This window comes from Canis lupus, chromosome 5 (genome assembly GCF_011100685.1).
Source record: "Canis lupus familiaris isolate Mischka breed German Shepherd chromosome 5, alternate assembly UU_Cfam_GSD_1.0, whole genome shotgun sequence".
NCBI lineage: Eukaryota > Metazoa > Chordata > Mammalia > Carnivora > Canidae > Canis > Canis lupus.
Window position 1 is genome coordinate 37,106,117 of NC_049226.1, and position 25,285 is coordinate 37,131,401.

A 25,285-nucleotide genomic window follows, 5' to 3' on the forward strand; every position below is an offset into this window, starting at 1 on the left:
TCCCAGCACACAAATGCACCCCCAGCCTCTGTCCCAGAGGGGATTCTTCCTCTTGAGAGCCACCTGTGCTATGAGCACAGGCCCGGGGTTGTGACAGTTCCACCATCAGTTGAGGACTTATTCAAATAAATTTTGTCATCTTTGTTCTGTGACCTATGTAGCCATTAAAAAAAAAGAAGAATGGAACAGCTCTGTCATGATGGGAAATGATAAAAGCAGTATCTCTAAACAAAAAGGAAAGAAAGGCACAGAGTGGTGCTATGCTAACATTTGTGGGGAGAAAAGTAGCCACTAAAAACAGATGTACACATATGTATAATTGGATCCACTTAGAGTATTTATGGAAGGATACACAAAAGATAGTCACCCTCATGGTGTCTGGTCTAGGTATCCAAGAGACAAGTCAAGAGTGGGAGGAACACTTGTTGCTGTAAACTTTCTAGTAACTTTTGAGTTTTGGGCCATATGCATGTATTTCCTGGTCAAAAATTAATCCATTAGAGTGTTGTCTCCCAAACTGGCCTTTGTACACAGGGCAAGGAGAGACCGCCAGAAGAGACAGACCACTCCAGGTTTGGTAGGTGGCAGGTTTAAGAAGCAAAGGAGCTTATATATGAGGTTCATCTTGGGTGGTCACAAGATTGGTAGGTCATCACACCCACTCGCCAAGTCTTAGAAGTTTATAAAGAGACCTCAACTGGGCAGCCTGGGTGGCTCAGCAGTTTAGCACTGCCTTCAGCCCAGAGCATGATCCTGGAGACCCAGGATTGAGTCCCACATCGGGTTCCCTGCATGGAGCCTGCTTCTCCTTCTGCCTGTGTCTCTGCCTCTCTCTCTCTCTCTCTCTCTCTCTCTGTATCTCATGAATAAATAAATAAAATCTTTAAAAAAAAAACTGGGGGGTCCTTAACTGGGTTTGGTCACATATACTGTCCAGGTGGTCTCACCAGCACCTTACTCTCCGAGGGCTGGTGTCCATAGGGCAGCTTCTAGCTTTGGCAAGGAAAGTAGAATGAATGTTCTAAGGACAAGGTAAGAGGGCAAGGAACCAATGATTGCCTAAGTCCAGCTCACTTAAAGATCACATGCTCTCAGGGTGTCCTCTAACAGGTAGCTAACTAGCTAGGACACAGAACAAGTGAGAGAAAGGATATTCTCCGTGTTCAAATCATAAGACTTACAAGAGCATTGAAACAGGAGAACTCATTTTGTGATACTTTGCCACTGAATGTTACCCTCTTTGCCACCTGAAAGCATCTCAGAGTCATTAGTGAGAGTGTTAAGTGACTAGATGAGTGGAAGATAATGAGTGGAAAATAATAAAGTCCTGCACTTCGGGCTGCTTTTTCTAGTGTGAAGTTTACAGAACAGACATTTGGCTGTCCCCACCATCCTTCTCCAACACTGGCTAGCCTTGCAGTCCTCAGCAGCTGTTTTTGTTCTCTTGATCTTGACCCTCAGGCCTTAGCCACCCACAGGCACAGTTTCCCTGCTCCACCTATTAACAGGACTACTTGAGCTCATCTTTGACCATATTTAGAAAAACTCGAGTCATCAACCAGTAGATATATTTACCCAAAAGATGTCAACTTAGGCTATTGGAAGTCCCCTTTAGTCTGTTCTAGGTATGGTCCTTCCAATTCTGTTTCCTTGTCAAATTTTAAAGAAGGATTCTGAACAGCTGAGGCCCTGCCCTAAAGGCAGGAGTCGCAGGACTTGGGATGCCCAGCACAAACCAAAATGATCTCTTTGTGTGAGCTGACCCATACCGTGATGGTATCATGTTCTATCTGACATTTAAGGCAGTGAATCTTCACTAGTTCATTATTGGGATATTTTAGAAGTTTCCATATTGAAGACCTTTCTCTTTAAACCAGGTCTCTCAACCTCAGCACTCTTGATGTTTTGGACTGGTAATTATTTCAGAGGACTGTCCTGTGCATAACAGAATGTTTAGCTGTGTCCCTGGCCTCTCTCCATTAGATACCAGTCATGTTCCCCATGTTGTGACAAGTTAAAAATACCTCCATACATTGCCAAAGTTCCCAAGAGGGCAGAATCACTCCTGATTAAGAACTCATACCTTAAGGCATGGTTCCTCTGCAAGCATATATCATTAATACCTGCCAAACTCTTTTCTTTTTTAACCACATTAGATACTTTAAAAAAAAATGTGCTTTAAAAAGCTTTTTAACTTTTTAAAAAAGACAACGTGGGAGTACCCACTCTCATCACATACTGTTTACTACTGCACCTTGAAGTCTCCAGAAATGTGGACAGGGTGGCTTATGTAGGACAACTAGAACGTGACGTTTAAATTTGGATGCATTAGTACTGAGTTGCATGGTGTAGTTTTTACCAAGAAGACTGTCCCACTTTATTTGAAGTGATGAGTAATGAGTTGATCCCTTGAGGGAAAGGCATCTGACTTCACTGGAGGGGACATGGCTAAGCGCAGGGAGGGGAAAACATGTTAGACCCAGTGAAGGGCCTTATCCCCACAGGTGTCTCAGGCTCTCTTTCCCTGGAACCACATGAGCTTCCTGGAACCTCCAAATCACTCTTGGGGGCCAACCTCCCTCCCACGTCTTCCCTGGAGATACCTTAGAGCATGCAGATCTCTGGGAGGTATTCAAAGCCGATTCCTAATTTGAAGTGGAAGATTGACTTTTGGAAATTAAAGCATTATTCAAATCTTGATTAACATGAGCTTGAAATCTTGTCTTTTTTTTTTCCCCCTTGCCCCTAAAAACTTGATTTCCCCTTTAATCCTGTTGACAGGCCATTTAGTCGTGTCTTTCTCAGACTGAGTTATTTTCATCTGATCGTGCTCATCCTAAGCCCTCCAGCGATCACCAGATGCCCAGAGGATGAGACCCTAGTGCCTGCCTCTGGCAGACAAGGCCTTCTACCATCTGGCCTCTGCCTTAGGCTCCACTCATTCCCTGTCAGTCACTGTGCTCCAGCTGCGTTGACCTCCTTGAGGACCTTAGGCCAGCCACGATAGTTCTGCTTCAGGGCCTTTGCACATGCAGTTCCCTCTACCTGGATTATTCTTTCTCAAATCTTTTTGAGCCATGGCTGACTCTTTCTCCTACTTGGGTTGCATCCTAAATGTTACCCCTCTAGAAGTCTCTCACTGGGGCCCCACACCTTGCTGCAGCCTACTCCCCATTGTCCTGCTTTCTGTTGTCCATACCACTTCCAATTGAAACGATCCCCATTATAATTTGCTTGTTTATTATTTGTTTCTCTGCACGTAGACTATATGCCCCATGAGAGTAGTAGAAGATCTTTGTGTGGTAACACAGGAGGCTCTGGGCTATGTGTAGTCCAGTGGAAAAGCTCTGTGTATGGTATTGTAGTTAGGCTCAGTAGGGAGAAGGCTTGTCAGTACTTAGTAAGGAGGGAATGGGCCCTGCTACATGTAGACTGTGGATTTGCCTATTTTGGTTATTTCCTATAAATAGAATCATATGGTACATGCCCTGTGTGCCTGGCTTCTTTCACTTAACATGGTATTTTCAAGGTTCATCCATGTCGTAGTTTGTGTGAGCACTCCCTTACTTTTTATGGCCAAATAATATTCCACTGTATGCATATGCCTCTTGTTATCGATCCATTTCCGTCAGTTGATGGAAACTTGAGCTGTTTGCACGTTTTGGCTGTTGTGATGGACACTTGAGCTCTTTGCACCTTTTGGCTGCCGTTCATGTGCATGCACATGTTTTTGTTTGGCCATCTGTTTTCAATTATTTTGAGTGGGATTGAGTGGACTTGCTGAGCCATATGGTAATTTTGTTTAATTTATTGAAATACTGCCAAACTGTAGCACACAGCACTGCCCTATTTTAAACATTTCCACCATCACCACATGAAGATCCTGGTTTCTCCACGTGCCCACCAATAGTCCGTGCACTTGGCAATACTTATTTTCTGATTATTATTATTCCTGTTGCCATCCTAGTGGGTGTGAGGTGGTATCTCACTGTGGCTTGGATTTCCAAATCATAACTAATGAGGTTAAGTGTCTTTTCCCGTGCTTGTCAGCCATTTTATATCTTCCTTTAGAGCATGCCTTTTTTTTTAATGCTTACTTTGCATTGTTATTGTATGTGAACACTATCTCTTCTCTCTCGATGATAAGCTGGATTGTTTATAAAAATAAGGCTAAGGCATTTCTCCCGAAAGATTGACTTTTGGAAAGTAAAGCATTGTTCAATTCTTTGTTAACATAATTTTGAAATCTTGTCTTTTTTTATTTTTTCCTTGCTACTGTCCCACTTTATTTTATTTTTAAGTAGGTTCCATGCCCTGCATGGGGCTTGAACTTACCACCCCGAGATCCAGACCTGAGCTGAGATTAAGAGTCAGATGCTTAATCAACTGAGCCGCCCAGATGCCCCATTCCACTTTATTTTAAAATGCAGCCTGTAAACCTTATTTCCCAAATTGGCACATATAATTTGGTTTTGGATTTTCTGAATTTTGACCTCTCTTGAGTCTAATCTGTCCTTGTATGCTATGAATGTTTAGGTTTTGAACATACTTTAAGGTCAGTCTATGTCTTAGCTAATACAGTATCTAGGCAGATACTTGATTTTTTTGCTGTTTTAGGGTAGCAGGTGGCTGTCGAAATAGTTTTCATGACAATGTTGTTTTGTTTTTTTCCTTTTCAGAAAAAGTTGCCTTTGACAACACTGGCTCAGTGTTTGATGGAGGGGTCAGCTATCCTGGGAGATGACACACTTCTTGGGTAGGTGACACCGTGCGTGGGTTTGCGCCAAATCTAGGTAAGCCCCCATCCCTGAGAAGGGGGCCAGAACTTCTCAGGGATGCACCAAGGACATTTGAAGTCTGGCTGGGGCTTGGGTGGGAAGAAGAAAAGGTTTGCTGGTGAGAAAAATCAAAATCCCCAGGTGCCAAAGTCCTACTGGCTGTGTAGGGAGGCAACTCCCCCAGCGGGGGGGGGGGGGGGGGGGGGGGGGGGAGGAATTAGCATAATAAACACAATAAACTGTTCAAGGACAAATGAAATCCCCAGGGCTCCAGCAGAAGCAAATGAGAAACCTCTCCTGTCAGATGTCAAAAATTATAGGATTCCCAGAACAACCCTGGCCCAGCGTTAGCTCACAATAAAAACAAACTAAAAATAGAATCGTCGTGAGGGAGGATCAGCAGGCAGGATCAGCAGGAGAAGCAGTACCCTAGGAACTAAAAATGATATCATAATATGAAAGAAAATAGGAAATAATAGATATCAATATGTATGAAATAGCTATGCTTAAATGAAATTTAAAAATTAAGTAAGAGCGGTGCTGGCTTTAGCAGGACATATGCTAAAATTGGAATAGTAGGCATTAGCCTGGCCCCTGAACGTGGGTGACAGGCCAGTGTGTGAAACACTCCATATATATATATATTTTAAAGATTTTATTCATTTGTTCATGAGAGACACAGAGAGGGAACCAGAGACACAGGCAGAGGGAGAAGCAGGCTCTCTGCAGGGAGCCTGATTCAAGACTCGATCCTAGGACCTTGGGATCACGCCCTCACCGAGCATGCTCAACCACCGAGCCACCCAGGTGCCCCAACACTCCATATTTTTAAGGGAAAAAAATTCGTGTTGTAACTATATATGGTGACATATGTTAACTAGGCATATATCGTGGTGCTCACTTCATAATATATATGAATTTGAATTATTACGTTGTACACTTGAAACTACTACAATGTCATATGTCAATTACAGACCTGAATTTAAGAGTAAAAACAAAATAATCCTTGACAAAAGAATCAAATGATAGGGAAAAAAATAAACAATGAAATCAAAGAAAAACCAAATAGAACTTTTTTTTTTTTAAAGATTTTATTTATTTATTCATGACAGACACGGTGAGAGAGAGGGGCAGAGACACAGGCAGAGGCAGAAGCAGGCTCCATGCAGGGAGCCCGATGTGGGACTCGATCTCGAGTCCCCAGGATCACGCCCCAGGCTGAAGGCGGCACTAAACCACTGAGCCACCAGGGCTGCCCCAAATAGAACTTTCTAAAATTCAAGTCATACTTACTATAATTTAAAGCCATAAGACAAGCAATTGGTGAGAATGTGGAGAAAAAGGATACTCGTGGACCATTGGTGGGAATGCAAGCAGGTGCAGCCTCTGTGGAAAACAGTACAGAGGTTCCTCAAAAAGTTAAAAATAGAATTACCATATGATCCAGCAATTGCATTACTGGGTATTTACCCCCCCCCCCAAAAAAAAATGAAAACACTAATTCAAAAGCATATATGCACTCCTGCATATATGCTTGAAAAATTATTTATTATAGCAAAAGTTATGGAAACAGCCTCAGTGTCCATTTACTGATAAATGAATGGATAAAGAAGATAAGGGGTACATGTGTCTGTCTGTGTATATATGAGTTTTTATATATAATGGAATAGTACTCAGCCATAAAAAGAATGAGATCTTGCCACTTGGGACAGTAAATGGACTCACAGGGTATTATGCTAAGTGAAACAAATCAGAGAAAGACAAATACCATATGATTTCACTTATATGTGGATTCTGAAAAAAAAAATGAACAAAAAAAGCAGAAACAGATCTGTGAATACAGAGAACAAACTAATGGTGGCCAGAGGGGTGGAGAGGAAGGGGCAGGGGGCATCCAGGCTTTCAGTTAGGAAAAAAGTCACGGCGATGGAAGATGCAGCATAGGAAATTAAAGACAGACAGACAGACACACACACACACACTTCAGATAAATTGAAATTGTGCATAAAGAATCTGTGAGCTTGCAAACAGACATGATGTTGCCACCTAGGATGAGCAGAGTGACATGTAAGAGACAGGGAGGTAGCATCCTGAGACAGAGAAGCATGGATGATAGAATGTAAATCATTCCCGGGGGTTGTTCCTAAAGAAGGGAATGAGGAAAAGGAGAAGTTACAGTCGAGACTTGAAAAAAAATGAACGTTTAGATTGAAGAAGCACAAAAAGTACTGATTGAGGTGAGCAAAAAGAAATCTATGCCTGGACACACAATAATAGGACTACAGATTGATTATTTAAAAAAAAAACAGAGAAATTTAAAATCAAGCAGAGGAAAAGATTACATATAAAAGAGCAATTTGGGGGACTGCTGGATGGTGCAGTGAGTTGAGCATCTGGCTCATGACTTCTGGTCAGGTTGTGATCTCGGGGTCATGAGATCGAGCTCCACATTGGGCTCTCTGCTTAGGACTCTCCCTCTCTGTCCCTCTTGCTCCCACTCTCAGGTTTATTTTAATTTTTTTATGGTTTATTTCAGGGGGGAGCAGAGGGGGGCAGTAGGTCCATCTCATGACCCCCAGATCACGACCTGAGCCCAAACCAAGAGTCAGACACTCAACTCACTGCACCATCCAGGCATCCCAGTAAATCTTACTCTTTTATTTTTTTTAAAGAGCAGTTCAATTGAGAGCAGACCATTCATCAACCAAAATCAATGGCAGGCAGTAGTGGAGCAATCTCTTTAAGTATTGAGTGAAAATATATGAAACCTAGATTCTACGATGAACTAAGCCGTGATTTAAGAATAAAGGAAACATAAAGATATTGCAGGCAAAGAGGTAAAGTTACTACTTGCATATTCTCACTGAAAGAACTTTAGTTAAGGTGTGTGAAACAGGTTATGTCCAGAAGGAAGGAATGAAATGCAAGTAGCCAGGGAGCATAAAAAAGTTAAGTGAACACGGTGTTGGGTGTGAAAATTCTCTTTGTCCCTACCCATCTGAGGTTCTTTGAGTGGGGCCCTGCAAATTAAATTGACAAAACAGATCAACAGAGGAAAGCACACACATTTTATTAACAGGTGCAGTGCATACACAAGATGGAACTTGGTGATGAGTAACTCAGAGGCTGTTTGGAGTTTGGGCTTATGTACCACTTTGTACAAAAGAGCAATAATTTTGAGGGAAGTGACAAGGCAAACGAGAAGAAATGCGAGTTCCTAGGGTGGCAGATTGTGGGAAGGTAGATATATGGGGGAGCAAATGGAAGTGAAGGCTCATTCGTCAAGTTTATTAGGTAGGTTCCTGTGATGCCCTCTGGTGGAGGAGGCTCTAGGGTTGTCTGGTGATTGACTTCTGTCCTTCCTGGTAGAGAGGGCACGAGGACCAGCTTTACAGCCTGGGTCCTGCGTTTAGGGTGAGGGGAGTATCTGCTTCCTGTATCTGCTTCTTCTCGATTGCCTTCAGCTCAAAATAATCCTTATGCCAAAGTGGCTCTTTGGGGATGGCATAGTCTGCTACCCATTGATGTAAAGAAATATAAATAAGCATTGAATTAAAACATGAATTTGGAAAGACTTTAAAGCAAAGCAAAACAAATACTGGGAAATAATAGTGTTGGGAAGGGGATCGGTGTTTCAGGTTCTTTGCTTTTGGAAAGAAAGATAAAGGTGTGTTTTTGTGTAAAAGTGTGGGTTGAAGAGAAGCAAGAGCAACCACAGAAGGGATAGAATGCAGCACTTCGAAACTAGTAAAAGGATGAAAAGAGAAATAAATAACATAGGAAAAAAAAAAACCCTTGGGACTGAAAGAGCAAAAAGCAAGCAAAGAGAAAACAAAATGAAGGTGTAAGGTAGGAACAATTACTGCTCTATGTCTGCAGTTGTAAAGGATGGAGCAAACTTGACTGCTCATAATATAATCACGGGCAGAGAAACATGCTCGCTGGTTGTGGGACTCACCTAAAACATAGTGACACACAGGAAGGCTAAAGGTGAAGGGATGAAGGACACCCAGGTAAAGATGACAGACTGAGCACAAGCATCTAATTTTGTTCCCTTCTGGGCACCTGGGTGGCTCAGTCTGTTGAGCATCTGCCTTCATTCAGATCACAATCTCCGAATCATGGAATCAAGCCCCACAACGGGCTCCCTGCTCATGGGGAGTCTGCTTCTCCCTCTTCCTCTCCTCCTGCTTGTACTCTTTCTCTGTTTCTATCTCAAATAAATAAAAATCTTAAAAAAAATAATTTTGTTCCCTTCCAAAATCCACTATGATAAAGGGAATGTTTTTCCCTTGAAAGACGTAAACCCAGAAAGGCATGAAAACAGGAGAGAAAGCAGAATTTTGTGAGCTGTGAAGCTTATGATAGGTAACTGACATAGCTGGTCTCAGAAAGTGGGACTCTGGAGCCAGAAGTAGGATATGCAGACAGCCAACATCATTTACATCCTGGAAATGCTTGCAGGCCAAGGTTGGTGGCATCAGGGATCTCTAGAAGAGCGAGTGGGTCTTTGGGGACTGTGAGGTGATCGAAGTTATGAATGTGTGTCACAAGCTAGTCCAGAACCACTTGGATAGCTCAAATCCAGCTCTGTTTTGTTTTAAAGATTTGATTTTATTTTATTTATTTATTTATTTATTTATTTATTTATTTATTTATTTATTTATTTATTTATTTGACAAAGAAAAAGGGAGAGGGAGAGAGAGAAGCAGGCCCTCCACTGATCAGGGATCCCAATGTGGGGCTTGATCTCAGGACCCTGAGATTGTGATGTGAGCTGAAGGCAGACATTTAAGCCACTGCATCACCCAGGCACCCCTCAAACCCAGCTCTTATTCCCAGTTCTGGGAGACCCTCATGCCCTCAACCCCAACCCAGCATAAAAGTCTGGAGCTTTTTTTCTCTGGAGAGCATAAAGCAAAGCGTCCCCAGACTCTGGACACTGTGTAAGGGTATCATGCATTAACGTGACTAATGCCTACTGGATGCTGAGACTCTTCATCTCTCCCCTCCACTCTTGCGCCCCATAGGAAAGTAAGACCCACCTTCTCTGGCTAATGTGATCAGTGTAGAATTAAATATCCTGCTTAGCTATCAATCAATGTGTGGGTAGAGGGGAATGTCATGACATGCAGAGTGTCAAAAATTGGCATCATGCAGGCAGCTAAAGCAAGATGTGCTTCACAGTGGAGTGACCAAGAAAGAGGTAGACACAGGATATAGGAAATAAGATCTATCCAGTATAGGACAGAGGAAGAGAAAATCCCAGGAAATGGGGAAGGAAGTGTACAGGAAGATGACTGTGCCAAGGGATCAAAGGAAAAGTCGTTCAGATCGACACGCATCCAGGAGAGAAGAATTCAGGATGGAATTCATTCACAGCAAATGTGGTTCAGTATCCTTAATACAAAATAGTGGCAGAGGATTTGGGGTGCAGTCAGGTCTATAGATAATTAAACAAGCTAACCAAAGCAAGGCAGTTATTAACCAGAGAGGACAAATGTGTGGGAAAGATAGGTGATCACAATATCTGACCAGCCTAACTCTGAATAGCACATGGGGTCAAAATGTAGTGCAAATACTAAAGATATAAATAAATGCAGGGAGGGCAGGTGTAAAGATAGGTAAATTCTTATTTCCTTAGTTGGTAGTCAATAGCTAATGCTAAAAATTAAAAAAAAAAAGGCAGAGATTAACAAGTAGCATCAGGAGCATGGAGGTAAGTAATAGATGAATCAGATAAAAGACACCATTTCAAAAGAACAAAGATAAGCCCACAACCTGGAAGTTGACATTTGTAGAAAATTGGAAAAAGAATTTGAATCCCGTCTCCATGTACACACATATTTTTAAGTACATGTAAAGAACTCCCAACAAGTAAATTCAAATAGAGAGATCCTGGTTCAAAAAGAGTCAAAAAAATGTGACCAAGCACATCATGGAGGAGGGATCGTGAAATGGCCTGAAACACGAAAAGACATTCAGTCTCACCAGTAGCCAAGACATGCAAATTAAATCCAGGATGAGGTAATATTTTGCATCCGCCAGTGTGGCAGAAATTAAATACCTTACCAGTAGTGAGGTTGGCAAGAGCATGGAGCATTAGAAACTCTAGTCTGTGCTGCTGAGAGCAAAGCTGGGTTTTGCTTTGGAGAACAAGTATGTAGTAAGGTTCAGGGGATGCATATCTCATCTCCTTTGCACAGAAAAATTCTCACATGCAGACAGACCGTACACACATGGACCACGGCCCTGGACGTAAGGGCCTTGGTGATGAGCAGAAGGCTTAATAAATGGTGGAATGGACTTCCCTACACCAAAATGGTTTAACCTTGTGTGTATTGAGATGCATAAGCCCCAAAGATAATGATGCATGGAAAAAGCCAGCAGTAGGATAGATTCAGTGAAAATCCACTGATGTGAACGTTGAGTATCGGTATTACCTGTTGGATGTGAACACTTATATAGATTGTAAAAGTGTACACACAAGAATAGGAAAGGCTTTGGAATTACAGTGACAGTTACTTTTTATTGATTTGTAAAAACCTTTTACATGAGTTTCGGTTAGCCTGGTACCATGCAAAAGGAGGGCTGCTTGTATACCCATGTACCCACTTGGGGGTTTAACGTCTTTGAAATGATGCATCCTCTCGTCTCAGAATATGGCAGAGCTTTCTACACATTCAGGTCTTCTGTTATTTGCTTATTACAAATACACTTTCGTAATGGTTTTTCCACTCCAGTTTTCCACTGGATAATTGTTCATTCTATACAAGGTAAGTTGCCATGGCCCAGGAGGAGGAGTTATCTTTTTTTCTGTGAGAGCCTCCTGATTGAGTTTTTGGGATGAGTTGAGAGATGTTTGTGTGTCTGTTATTGCTAATTTTCTAGCACTCAGGAGGCAATCGAAGCATTGGGTCTTACGGGCTTGTAGATTCAGCAAGTAGGAGTCTGTTCTCCCCACACCTCTCATAATCCCTTACACATTCCCTTCCCAGTAGGTCCTTCACATCATTTAAAAAATGTTTAATTTCGGAAATCAGAATGAACAAAACAAGTTGGGTAATGGGATGCCACGGCAATGGGCCAGTTTAGGAACACTGTCTCCTGAAAGCTTCCCCAGCCGGGGGCTGTGGATGCCGGTGACCTCTTGCTCTGAGGGGTTTTCAGCGTGGCTTTTCCCCTCCTGTTGCAGGAAGATGCTGAAGCTCTGCGGAGAGACAGAGGACAAGCTGGCCCAGGAGCTGATCCACTTTGAGTTGCAGGTGGAGAGAGACGTGATTGAACCCCTGTTTTTGCTGGCCGAGGTAAGCCGCAGGGATGAGACAACCCTGGCCTGTGACACTGCTTCTCATTAGGAATCATTACTGCCCATGTGCAGTAATGATGTGCATGGTTGGGATCCCCCGATGGGCAGCCCCCCTCACTGCTTGCCAGCTCCTTCTGTCACCCACACTCTTTTCTGTTGGCACTTGGCAAGGGGGGCGGTTCGATGCAAAGCTGCTGTGCCTCCTTCTCCCCCAGGGTCTGCATGCTATACCACCCCTGCCCTGCCCCTGTTTCTGGTCATCCGTGAAATGAACAGTAGCCTCTCCTCAGAAGGGCCTCTCTGTAGGGCCTCTTGCAGCTTATGTGTACATGGATCCTTTCTCTTTATTTTAATTCAGTTTTATTATTTTTTACTGTATTATTTTTTTATTTAAAAAAATTTTTTATGTTGAATCCAGTGTAACACATTATGTTTCATGTGTATAATATAGTCATTCAGCAGCCCCGTACATTACTCAGTGCTCAACACGACACAACAAGCGTACTCTTAATCCCCCCTCACCTTTGATTCTTAAAGGATACCGAATAAAACTATGTTATTACAAATTCACCTTGATGTCGATGTGACGATCTGGCTAGCTTCAACCAAGTGAAATTTTGTCAAGTTAAGAATGGAAATGGTTTGGGGATTTTATTTACCTTGAACCCTGGACCTCCTGCCAGTTGCCTTGAATCGATCATGTAAGACCTCTCCAGTGCTGTCCCGTAGAACAGCCTGCAGTGATGAAGATGCTCAGCATCCGCACAGTTTGCTAGCCACTAGCTACCTGTGGTTGTTAAGCTCTAGAAATGTGGTTAGTGTGACTGAGGAACCCAATTTTAAGTTTTATTTAATGTTTTTTATTCGAATTTAAAATGGGGTAGCCACAGGGAGCTAGAGGCTATCATATTGGACAGCATGGCCCTAGACCATGTCTGGATTCCTTCCTAGACTGCCCCCAGCACTTCTACATCCCCTGGTGCAATTTCTATGATAAGATGTATGGGCAAATAATTAACCAAGGTGCCTAAAGGTGTTCAAGGAGAAAATTCTATTTATGATGGTTTGGCAGCGATCAGTTCTAGACTTCTCAGATGCCGTCCTGGCCATTGCCCAGCCAAGAGCATGCATGAGAGCCCCTTTGCTCTTCCTAAAGGTGGTCTGGGGCCCCAGGCAAAGCCTGACGCAAACCCAAGGGATGTGTTTGACTTGGGTGCTGAGACTTGCTGGTTACCAACCAGATGTCTGGGTGACCCTCCAAGCTTTGCTTCTGGGCTCTCCAATGACTGGAGGAGCCACTTTTTCTCTTCCTTGTCAGAAATTGTTACCCTCTACAACATTATTCACCCCCACTCAGAAGATCTTCCTCATGCTTTTTCCTTCTATATAAAAGCCGTGCCCTGAGATGATTTTGGTTTTAGCATACAGCCAGTGTTCCCTTTTAAGTTCTCACTTCCTGCCCTGCTTGGGCTGAGCCTGGACACAAAAATCCCACACTGGGATGTTCAGGGAAGTCATTTTTAGAAATAAAAATATAAAAAGAGCATCCACATACAGCCACTGTGGAAGAACTTGTCATAACTGAGCAGAGCCATGGAAATGTTTATTTGGTATTTATTTTGGAAAAAAAAGTCTTACTTTATTTCGATAAAAATACATCCTGATTGCATTCCCCATCGGGTCTCAGGTCTCCTGAGACTAGGCCCCATCATCCCGCTGCTGTATGTTTTGAATTAGGTCTGTGTGTCAGTCCTTTCTGCTTTTCTCCCCACTTGTGGCCCTAGTGTTGTGGGCAGAGCTGGGATGGGGCTTGTATTTGCTGGCTGAGGTGGGAGCAAGAATGAGGCCAGGCATTAGGGAGCAGAGGAGTGCAGAGCCCAAAACAGGGTTTGGCTGATGGGGGAGGCCTGGCAGGCATCCAGCGAAGAAAGAGCAGAGGTTAGTTCAGGCCAAAGACTTGAGGGTTTCCTCTGGAAATAAGGACTCGGAAGCCTCCAGCATACTTGTTCGATGGCTGTCAGTAGTCCTTAAGAATTTATCTGGATTTGACTCTGTCCTGTAACCACAGGTGGAAATCCCAAACATTCAGAAGCAGAGGAAACATTTAGCCAAGTTGGTGCTGGACATGGATTCTTCACGAACAAGGTACAGAAGGGTTTCTTTGCTTTCCTCTTGCCTTCTTGGAAGGAATAGTGATCGTATTTGGTGGGGGGGGGGGGAATGCAGGTCGTGGGGAGGGGCATTTGTTGAGTGTGTTTTTATTCACTAAGTTTCTCTTAATACCCCCAAAGTACCAGGCACTGGAGGTAAGAGTCGTGAGCCAGAGGTGGGGGAGGGGGGGCGGTCCCTGTTCTCAAGGGGACTACATGTAGCCCAGTGCGGGAGATGGGAGACCCTAGGCCAAGTGAACCCGTGGCGATTTCAGGCAGCCGTAAGTCCTGTAAAGAAGGTAGCATGGTGCAGTTTTGGAAGACATTCATGGAGAAAGGGAAGCAACAATATTAGGTAGGTTAAAACAGAGAAGGCTTCTTAGAGATGACACATGATCTGAGACCTAAATGACGAGGAGGCAGCCATGCAGAGTTCAAGTGCAGAACTCTCCATGATAGCAGGAACAGCACATGCAAAGGCCCATGGCATGTGTGTGTGTGTGGGGGGCGGGGGTGGGATCAGGCTGCTATATTCAGGGTCCAGCACCAAGGCAGCATGGCTAGGGTAGGAACCAACAGGGGACATGGTAGGAGCTGAGATCAAAGAGACATGGTGGGTGGGGTGTTGGGTCTATAAGAAGGGGGCAATTTTCTGATTCTGGGGTCTGCCCACCTTTACCTGAAGCCAGTGATGTATCTCTCCCCTTTCTGTAGCCGCTCTCTGAGCCTGAGACCTTTATGAGGGAAGCAGCATTCTAGCTATGCTGCTCTCTTTGTGAAGCCTCCAGAAAGTACCTGTTACAGCAAGGGGGTCGCCAGAGGCACTGAGATGCCATTGACTCTGACCGCCACATGTCCTCATGGTGCATATATAACTTTCTAAATTCTGCAGCGGGGTGTGCAAAGTGAAGGAATGCAGGTTCCTGAATAAGAATATGGAAGGAACATTTTGGTTTTACCACAGGCTCTTTGCACATCGATCTTAATCCTCTCCTTACTGCTTTTTAATTTTCCTGAGGATAAGTAATAAAGTCAGAGTATAGGGATGTATTGGGGCTGAGAGATATAAGGTAGAGTCCTGAACTGGGAGTCAGAAGGAAAGGTGGTGAGATCCAGGTCACCTGTTTCCTAGACCTGTGAGCTTTGTCAAGTCAACCTCTGAGAGTCTCAGTTCAGTCACCTGCACACAAGTAGTAGCGCCATTGGTGGGTGGACGTGAGGAGGTTTTCTTGAGTGTCAGTTGAGATCACATTCGTCACAGTACTTCCCAAGCGCTTTACAAAAAGAAGCTGCTGCCTTAACTAGTTGGGCCTTAACTAACTGGAATTCTGCATCTGGACTGATATGAAGTATAGGGCACTTCCCCCAAGACCGGGAATAGAACAGGTTAGGTCAACAGAAAAACAAAGATTTCTTTAGTTAATTTTGTGGAACTTCGATCTGCCCTAGTACTTTTGGACATCTGAACCCACACCTCTTACAAAAAGTTGATTCGCTTCCTCAAAATGAATCCATTTAAAGAATCTTAGAGCCCTACTCTAAGGTGAAAAGCACTACCCTTTGCTGTAAATGCCAGGTACACATCAAAGTGAACAGGATGGATTTTACATCCTGTTGCCTATGGAAGGAGGGCTGTGATCCCGAAGCTCATCTCCTTCTGTGAAGGAGGAAGAGGAGGAGGGAACGTGTCAGAGTTCTGACTCAGGACTGAAGCTCTCTCCTTAGCACCTGTGGAGGAAGACAGAGCAGGTTTCATGGGGCGTGGGGATTTGGTATCGCTGACTGTGGCACCCTCGGACCACGTCTAGTTGCCTTCCATGATGTCAGCATTCAAGGCCCACATCTGCGGAGTCACATGAAGAGTAAAGACCTGCTGATTGTCCCACTGTTAGGATGGTGGTGGTCACCTTGCTCTTGGGTTTGTAGAGTGATTTCCTTCACCATGGGGACCTGGTTCTTAGCTCTGAGATCGCTCTGCCTCTGTAAGGGAAACCTGAATTTCCAGCAACAGAGCTTCTGGTCAGAAGGCCAGATGCTAGCATCAGGGCTTGTTGTTGCCACCTCTATGTACCTATTTTTGTTCAGTCTCCTCCCCCCCCCTTTTTTTTTTAAAGATTTTATTTATTTGTTCATGAGAGACACAGAGAGGCAGAGACATAGGCAGAGGGAGAAGCACGCTCCCTGTGGAGAGCCCCATGTGGGACTCAATCCCAGGACCCCGAGATCACGACTTGAGCTGAAGGCAGAACCTCAACCACTGAGCCACACAGGTGCCCCTGTTCAGTCTCCTTATGAGAGGGAAAGTAGGCAGGAGTCATGATCCATCTAGTCATGTGGTGCATTTTTAATGGTGACACTAAGTGGCGTATGGATTCCAAACCATAGAGAAGCATCATTCCAAACGTGTCTTCCATGATTTTAATGAATTCTTCTGCGTTCTCAGCTTATCATCTCTTGTATGTTGGGATTTGGCAAGGAAATCTCTGCCCAGATTTTGATGCTCCTAAACTTCAGCTGAGACCCTTGACAACCTTTGTCTTTTCAGAAGCCATCCCACCCCAATTTCCTGCCTTTCCCCTAACCCTTCCCCCTCCAGCTAACATGAGGACTGTATCTCGAGATACAGCAGAGACTGTAAGACCAACTGCTGTGCTATTGAATAGCAAGGATCATCAGCTGCTCTTTTGGAACAGTTGAGCTCTCCCTACCCAGCACCGCCACCCCACTTCCCATTGTGGTCAGTCAGCACACGTTAGTGTGTGTTCTTTGTGGGATCACCAAATGTTTCCTTCGTCCTTTTTTGCCCTCCACGAGTCACCCTCTCCAGAACTAAATGGCGTATCCCAGGTGGAGACATGCTTTTGATCATTATGACTGGATCTTTGAATTCTACTACAACTTGGGTGGATGCTGTCAAATCAGATCATTAATCCAATATTTAATTAGGTCTGAATCCAAGGTGTAATATTTGCTTCTATTTGAGTAAATCTGGCTTGCCTGCTTGAAAAGCCAATTATACCAGCCTTAATATCCTCAGACAAGACCAAAGCTTAAAAGCTGAGAAATAATAGATAAGGAGGCTGAAGGAAAACTCAAGCTTTATGCTGAATTAAAGATTGTGAATTGAATTGAATTGAACTGAATGATACACAAAAGTCTTTTATTTTTAAATTTTTTTATTTAAATTCAATTTGCCAACATACAGTATAACACCCAGTGCTCATGCCATCAAGTGCCCTCCTTAGTGCCCATCACCCACCCCCACCCCCTCACCTTCCCCCCTTCCATAATCCTTTGTTTCCCAGAGTTAGGAGTCTCTTATGGTTTGTCTTCCTCTCTAATTTTTCCTCCACTCAGTTTCCCTCCTTTCTGTTATAGCACAAATGTCTTTTCTGTGATAGGTTTGGTTTGGGAGTGGTTACAGAAGGAGCCCCCTTCCTTCCCAAAGTCTGCCTCTCTTTTTTTCTGAGCATATATCTCAAGATCAACCCTTCTGGGTCCAGGATACTTCACGTTTCTGCTGAATAGCTGTGAACTAAATTTCGCCCTTTCTCCCCAAATTGACAGGTGGAAGCCCTCACCCCTAATGTGACTATATTTGGAGGTAGGGCCTTTAGGAAGTAATCAAGGTTAAGTCAGGTCATAAGGATAGGGCCTTGATCCAATTGGATTGGTGGCCTTAGAATAAGAGGAAGAGAGTGATTTCTTTCTCTTTGCATAGTCGCTTGGAGGAAAGACCATGTGAGGACAAGTGAGGAGGCAGCAAGAGAGCCTCCACCAGACCCAAACCCTGCCAGAACCTCAATCTGGGGCTTCCAGCCTCCAGAACTGTGAGAAAACGAATTTCTATTGCTTAAAGCCACCCAGTCTATGGTATATTGTGATGGCAGCCTGAGCAGATTAAGACACCTGCTTTCTTTGGAAGCAGGTGAACTGATTTAATAAAATGGGAGCACTTGGGGATGGATACTGGGCAGCTCGTGGAATTAAAGAAGTAGCTTATTAGGAGTGAATTCTGGAAATGTGGCAGATTTAAGTACCTCTGGGACGGACAGCAGAATCTTGTTGGGTCACAAGCCGTTCTCCACCTCCTGCCTCTCTGCATACAGACATCTTAGATCCAGTGTCTTCATGGTCCCTTGGGCTCATAGCTCCCCAGCACAACACCTATTCCTTATGTTCTGATTCTGAAAGTACAGAGGAGAGGGTCCGTGTACCTTGATTTTGCTTCCATGCCACTTCCTTGGCCTGTACGTTGGTCAAGGTGATGAAGGATGAGCATGGGCTTGGTTTGCATCAGGGACCCTCACCTGATCTGCTCATAGGTGAGGATTATGCAAAACTGTCAGCTTCCCAGGGCGCCTGGGTGGCTCAGTCGGTGAAGTGTCTGACTCTTGCTTTCAGCTCAGGTCCTGATCTTTCATGGGTCATGAGATCAAGCCCCCGCATCAGGCTCTGCACTCAGCAGGAGTCTGCTTAGATATTCCCTCCCTCTGGCCCTTACTCTGCTCTCTGTCTCTGTCAAATAAATAAATCTTAAACAATGATGACGATGACAACAACAACAAAAACCCAACCGAGCAGCTCCCTTTTGCCCACACATCCGAGTATGAGTAGGGCAAGGCCTCACAGATCAGAGGATGCCAATGACAAAGGGAAGGAGACTGGACAGATGAAATAATAAATGTCCCTCTAAAGGAACCTTCCTGTTTGCCTTCCAAAAATTCTTCTTTTCGACTTCCTGTTGCCCTGAACTCCTCTTGCATTTGCCCTCTTGACCCTTTTCCTGATCCCTAAAATTCCATACCCTTACTTCTGGCCCTTTTCTCTCCTTTATTAAAGGTGGTATTCCATCTCCACGTCCCCCAGGTCCTGTAGCAATGGCAACTTTCCCTGCAAATGATGATGTCACATCAGAGCTGAACTTTCTTCTTCGTTTTATTTTATTGTACTATTTTGTTTTATGTGAATTCAATTAATTAACATAGACTATTTACAAATTTCAAAGATAGAGTTTAGTTATTCATCAGTTGCACAAAGTACCCAGTGCTCCTTACATTCCATGCCCTCCTTCATGCCCAGAAGTTTCTGTTCTGCAAATTTTAAAGCTCAGACATCTTAGTGAGGAATCCCTCTTTCTTCTCTTGACGGAACAGGAAAATCCTTGCATTTATTTGTAGAATAGATGTCTGACAAGGCCACCATACCTTGAAATTCATGATTAAGGAGGTCTCTTTTCTCAGCAGATTACTATCCATACACATTTTTCCATATTTTCCTTGCTATTTTACTGTTTGATTTCCATGATCTCATTTTGCATCTCATCACTATTTTGTAATCTCAAAGTAGGTTACTTCTCTATTGCAAAAAAAAGTTCCCTTTAAAGGGAGAGGAAAAACCTGTTTTTAAACTACCAAGGTATTATCTAAGGAGTAGAATTCAGGGGGTGGGGGGAAATAGAGGGAAATAGGAAAGAAAAGAATAACTTGGGAAGATGTCTTAATAGACACATTTTAAGTATATCCGTGGTTTTTTTTGTTTTGTTTTGTTTTGTTTTAAATCAAGCCCAGATCTTCGAAGCCATAAAAATCAGCATCTGTGGTCACTTTATTTTTTTCACATATATGTTGGTTCCTTGTTTTTTCTTCAGGTAGTATGAGCTACATGGTGGTTATAGCTTTAAATGTTTTTTTTTAATTTGTTATTTGTTTTTAAGTAGGTTCCATGCCCAACGTGGGGCCTAAACTCGTGACCCTGAGATCAAGAGCCCCATGCTCTATGAATTGAGCCAGCTAGGCGCCCCTGAGCTTAATCTCATAATCTACCATGTTCATTATCAGCAATCTAAATTACAGCCATGGCATCTTCTGTTTTATTTGACACACACACACACACACACACACACAAAGTCTTCACAACACTTTAATACTTTGTTTCAAATGGCTAAACCTGCGAGGTTTATTAAGTATATCATTTTTGACTGGCAAACCATTATGAGAAAGAACTACCCAGGAATTTTTGCTAATCCATATCTGTGAGTTTAGAGTGTCCAGCATCTTTGAATAGAATAGTTCCTTGCTAATTTGCCCTGAATTCTTCTCTCGGATGAGGAATAGTTCCCAAAACTTGTGTGTCCATCTCTGGACCTTCAAGCCAGCATGACATCCCAAAGCCTTTTTAAGCAATTTTCCTGTGAATGCATTTTTTAAAAATATTTTATTTTTTTGAGAAAGTAAGTATAAGTAGAAGCAGAGGGAAAGAGAGAATCTCAAGCAGACTCCTGCTGAGTGCAAAGCTTGATCCTGTGGGTGGGGCGAGGGGGTTGGGGGGTTCAGTCTCATGACCCCGAGATCATGACCTGAGCCGAAATCAAGAGTCTGAAGTGTACCCGACTGAACCACCCAGGTGCCCACCCTCTGCCACTGTGAACATATATTTTTTAAGTAACACAGAATCCTTTATTTTGTTCTTTTTTTGCTAATAGCAAACCCTCATCAGGAGGGTTCACATGACAGTTCGCAGCTTCTTTTATCAATTGAGGTAGGGCAGCACCTGCACCAGGGTCCCCTTCCACTTCCCTTCAGTGTCCCTCCTGACTTCCAGAGCCTGCAGTCAGGAATCAGGTGTTAGCTTTAGCTGCCCTTTGTCACCCTGGTGACACTATTGTTTTTCTTAGGGCCATGAAGTGTTTGTGCATCTCATATCCCAGTTACAAGTAAGAAATAAAGGATTGACTAGTTTTTTTTTTAAAGATTTTATTTATTTATTCATGAGAGACACAGAGAGAGGCAGAGACACAGGCAGAGGGAGAAGCAGGCTCCCTGTGGGGAGCCCAATGTAGGACTCGATCCTAGGGGGAATCATGACCTGAGCCAAAGGCAGATGCTCAACCACTGAGCCACCCAGGGACCCTGGGTAGACTAGTTTTTAAGATAATGACCCATTTGACTCAGTGCTCTTACTCCACGGCCCCCATGAGCCGTCGAATTTACAGACTCCATGTAACCAGAACCTATTGTGGATCCCTGCATTTGTACTTCTCCATGGAACTTTCCAGAGCAGCATCTTCCAATGACCGGTGTTCTCCATGCAGAGTTGAAGGAAATAAGATAAATGCAGTATCTGAATGTTGATAGGAGGCTTTTTGTGCTGGCCAGTGGAGATTATTTTTGGAGTTTTCAGATTAATTTACATTCTCTTCTGCTCCTCTCAGCTGGTACCCATGGTTGGATTCAGCCAGATTGGCGAGCGTCTCTAGACTCAGAGCCCACGGGACGGTCAGGGAATGTTGATGGCAAGCTGGGGGGATGCCTGCTCCATCCCAAGGGACAGCTGAGCCCCTGCGTCCAGCCACAGCTGCCCTCCTTCCCCCTGGACAATGTTTGTAACCCCCGTTCCTGTTCCCACGGTGCTCCGGGGGCTCTCTACCTGTCTCACGCCTCTCTTCTTTTCCTCCTGTTTTCCATCAGGTGGCAGCAGACTTCCAAATCTTCAGGTTTGTCCAGTGGCTTACAACCTGCGGGTGCCAAAGCCGATGCCCTCAGGGAAGAAATGGAAGAGGCTGCCAACAGAGTGGAGATTTGCAGGGTACCCCCCACCTCTTTGCTTCTCTTTACCGGGACAAATGGGGAGGGGTGGCACTGAAAGAGTCCTTCTTTCTTCACTGGTGTTGGACTAAAACCCTAAGCGTGAGCTCTGGATGAGCTGAATGTCACCAAGCTTGCTCACTAGCATCTCCAGAGGCTGGGATGAGCCTTAAGAATTGGGGCTTGGAGGCGGCCTCAATGAGTAGGGAGTGCAGCAGTGGGTTAGCACCAGGGTTCCTGCATGGCAGGCACAGAAGAAATGGCCTCAGTGTCTCTGTGAAGCTTTTGTAAGGCATCTGAGTCCCGCAGAATGGAGTCAGAACAGTCGAGAATTTAGACAGTAGACCAGCCTTGACTCTCTGTAGATGGTAAATGGTTTTATCTTTTTGTTCACCTCGTAATATTCCCTGAGTCCCTTAACCAATCTCTTGCCTCTGGGGACGTCCTCAGCTGTGAACTTGAAATGCTGACCAGGGAGATAGGGAAAAGAGGAGTTCCCACTTGTCAAGAGAGAACTGCCTCATTCTAAGAAATCCATGGCTCTGAACTCAGGAATGTCAGATGCCCTTTGTTGCACCTGTTCAGATGTTTTCCATCTTGGCCACAGATGTTGCATGGAGCAAAACTAGCAAGATAGCATTCATGATACCCCGTGTGTACGTGCATCCATATGTCTGTTGCTGTTTAGATCCAAGGAATGAGGAGATCCAATTCCTGTTTCTGGAAGTCGGCTGGGTACCCACCTGTTGTCTTAATCTCATATGGTTTTAAAAGAGCAGAGCCACTTTGCGTGCACACATCTCTGTTCTTTGTGGCTTTTTCTGATCTTGTCAGCTTGCCCACTGGCTTATCTCTGCATGAGTGGCTTCAGCCTTGCATTCAGGTGACATTCAGGGGCTGATAGAATTGCTCTCCAGAATTAGAAACACTGACAAGTTGGTAAAGAATTCATGACCTCTCCGCCTACGGTACTATGGGAATCAGGCAAAGTAAGACTTCGAAACACTTCATCAGATCCAAGATTCATCGTGAGTACAGCTGATTTATCATTTGAGCTGTGGTGTCAATGGCAAATACCTAGCTGGTGCCATTCACCAAGTGTAACAATCACACCAGTTTCACTTTTACTCTGTGTGGTGTCTATCCATGCTACCCATGTGGTGTCTACCCATGTGTTCTTTAGTTAAGAATTCTATTTCTTAGAAAATTATGCTGTAACAGACGAGAGACAGTGGTCTAGAGGGGATACGGGATATGACTCTCCAAGTGCGTCAGAACGGAAGTTTAATACACTGTTCTGCAGCTTTTTACATCTGCTGTCTTTACCAAAAAACATGTTCACAGATTAAAAAAGTAATGCATTTCACCATAACCAGTGAAAAAGTATGAAAATATATCAAGAAAAATATCAGTAATAGCCCCCCATTCCTGCCCAGCAACCCCTCTGGGGTTGTTTCCAGAGAGGATGACCAGATACCCCTCCTCACCAATATTGGTTCAGAATTATTGTTCATGGTGCCACTCTATTACATGCCCATTGGCCATAAAAGATGAGGAGGCCAGTTGTAGACTCCCACCTCTTTTTTTCATAACATACACACTCGTCGAGAGTTTTCCCAGTTACTTGTTTTGTTTGTATGTGTGTTTATAGAATAGTTAGTTCTCTTGTTCATATTAATTTACCAGTTGCTTTTCTCAATCCATCCTGGATATCTCTCCAGGTTAGTAGCTATACATCTAATGTAATCTTTTTAATAAAGTCCATATTATTCCATCGTGGGGACATATATACACCCGACTTGTGTAACATTTTTCCTGTTGATGGATACTCAAACTAGTATGTTTTGTTTTTTGCCATCACCAGAAGTAATATAATACAGTCAACATCTTTATATTCTTATGCACTGGTAATTTTTTTTATATGATAGCTGCTCCAAAGTGATATTTTTAGATCAAAGACTCTACATTTTAAAGTTTAATAGATAGTGACAGTTCACTTCCCTAAGAAGGAAGTACCAGTTCACATTCCCACCAGCAATATACAGAATTGCACGTTTCCCCACATCTTTCTCTGTGACATATATTGTACCTGTTTTCAGCTTTTGCCAGTCTGCTTTTTTGGGGGGGAGGGGATAAAGCTATCTTATCTCTATGCTACTGTAATTTTAATTTCCCTGAATATTAGTGGTGCTGAGTATACCTTTGTGTCTTTATTGGCTAGTCTTCAGATATGCATAGACATTGCCAGGTTGGTAAATTGCCTATTTGTCTTGGTAACTGGACTGACATTTCTGTTTTTCTTAAATATCAATTTATATAAGTTCTCTGCATTGGGGTATTACACGTTCTTCTGTCTCTCGTGTTGCAGATCATTTTTTCGAGTCTGCTATTTGTCACTTTTTTGATGTCTGCCATTAAAAAACTTGTTTATATGCATGTATTCCTTTGCATGGGAAATGGTTCCAGGGATCTTCCACTAAGGTTAAAGCATTTGGTGTGGTCTGTGTTTTGACTATGGGACGTTCCAGCAGGGGTGCAAATTATTCTAATTTGTATTTCCCTTATGCTGTAAGATGATGAACATCTTTTCATATGGTTACTTGCCATCTGTATTTATACTTCGGTGATATGTCTGTTCAGATCTTTTGCCCACTTTTAAAGTGGGTTGTTATTCAGCATTGGGGTGTTTAATCTCCAAGTATTGGGGGGTTTTCCAGCTCTATTTCTGTGATTTTATTTCTGACTCAATTGTATGGTGGTCAGAGAGCCAACACCATATGATTTCGATTCTTTTAGATTTGTTAAAATATGTTTTATGGCCCATGATGTGATCTCTCTTAGTAGACATTCCTCGTGAGCTTGGGAAGAACGTGTATTCTGCTGCTGTTGGATGACGTAGTCTGTGGTTGTCAGCTCTGTCTAGTAATGGATGGCGCCGTTGAGTTCAGCTATGTCCACAACCACTGTTCTGTCTATTGGATCTGTCCATTTCTGATGGATGGTGTTCAAGTCTCCAATGATGATAATGGATTCCTGTATTCGTCCTTCCAGTTCTGTCACTTTTGCCCCATGTACTCTGATGCTCTCTTGTCAGGTGCATACACACAAAGGATTATTACATCTTGTAGAATGATCCCTTTAGCATTGATGTTGTCCCTCTTTATTCCTGATAATTTCTCTTGCTCTGTATTCCAGTTGCTGTGACATAGAGGCCACTCCCACATTCTCTTCATTAGTGTTAACAGACTGTCTTTTTCCATCTTTTTTAAAGATTTTATTTATGCATGAGAGACACAGAGAGAGAGGCAGAGACATAGGCAGAGGGAGAAGCAGGCTCCCTGTAGGGAGCCCGATGCAGGACTCGATCCCAGGACCTTGGGATCACTACCTGAACCAAAGACACACAACCACTGAGCCACCCAAATGTTCCTCTTTTTCCATCTTTTTACTTTTAATCTGTAC

The 25,285-nt window shown here is 43.5% G+C and overlaps 1 protein-coding gene across 5 annotated transcripts in view; it reads left to right on the forward strand.

Moving 5' to 3' along the window:
• ARHGAP44 (Rho GTPase activating protein 44) overlaps nt 1–25,285 on the forward strand; it is a 167,648-nt gene that overhangs the window by 97,239 nt on the left and 45,124 nt on the right. For all 5 annotated transcript variants that reach the window (XM_038536921.1, XM_038536924.1, XM_038536925.1 and 2 more), the window contains exons 4-7: nt 4,680–4,756; nt 11,974–12,085; nt 14,156–14,232; nt 21,707–21,824. In XM_038536921.1, the coding sequence (XP_038392849.1) occupies nt 4,680–4,756; nt 11,974–12,085; nt 14,156–14,232; nt 21,707–21,824 (384 nt within the window). The remainder of the gene's footprint in view (nt 1–4,679; nt 4,757–11,973; nt 12,086–14,155; nt 14,233–21,706; nt 21,825–25,285) is intronic.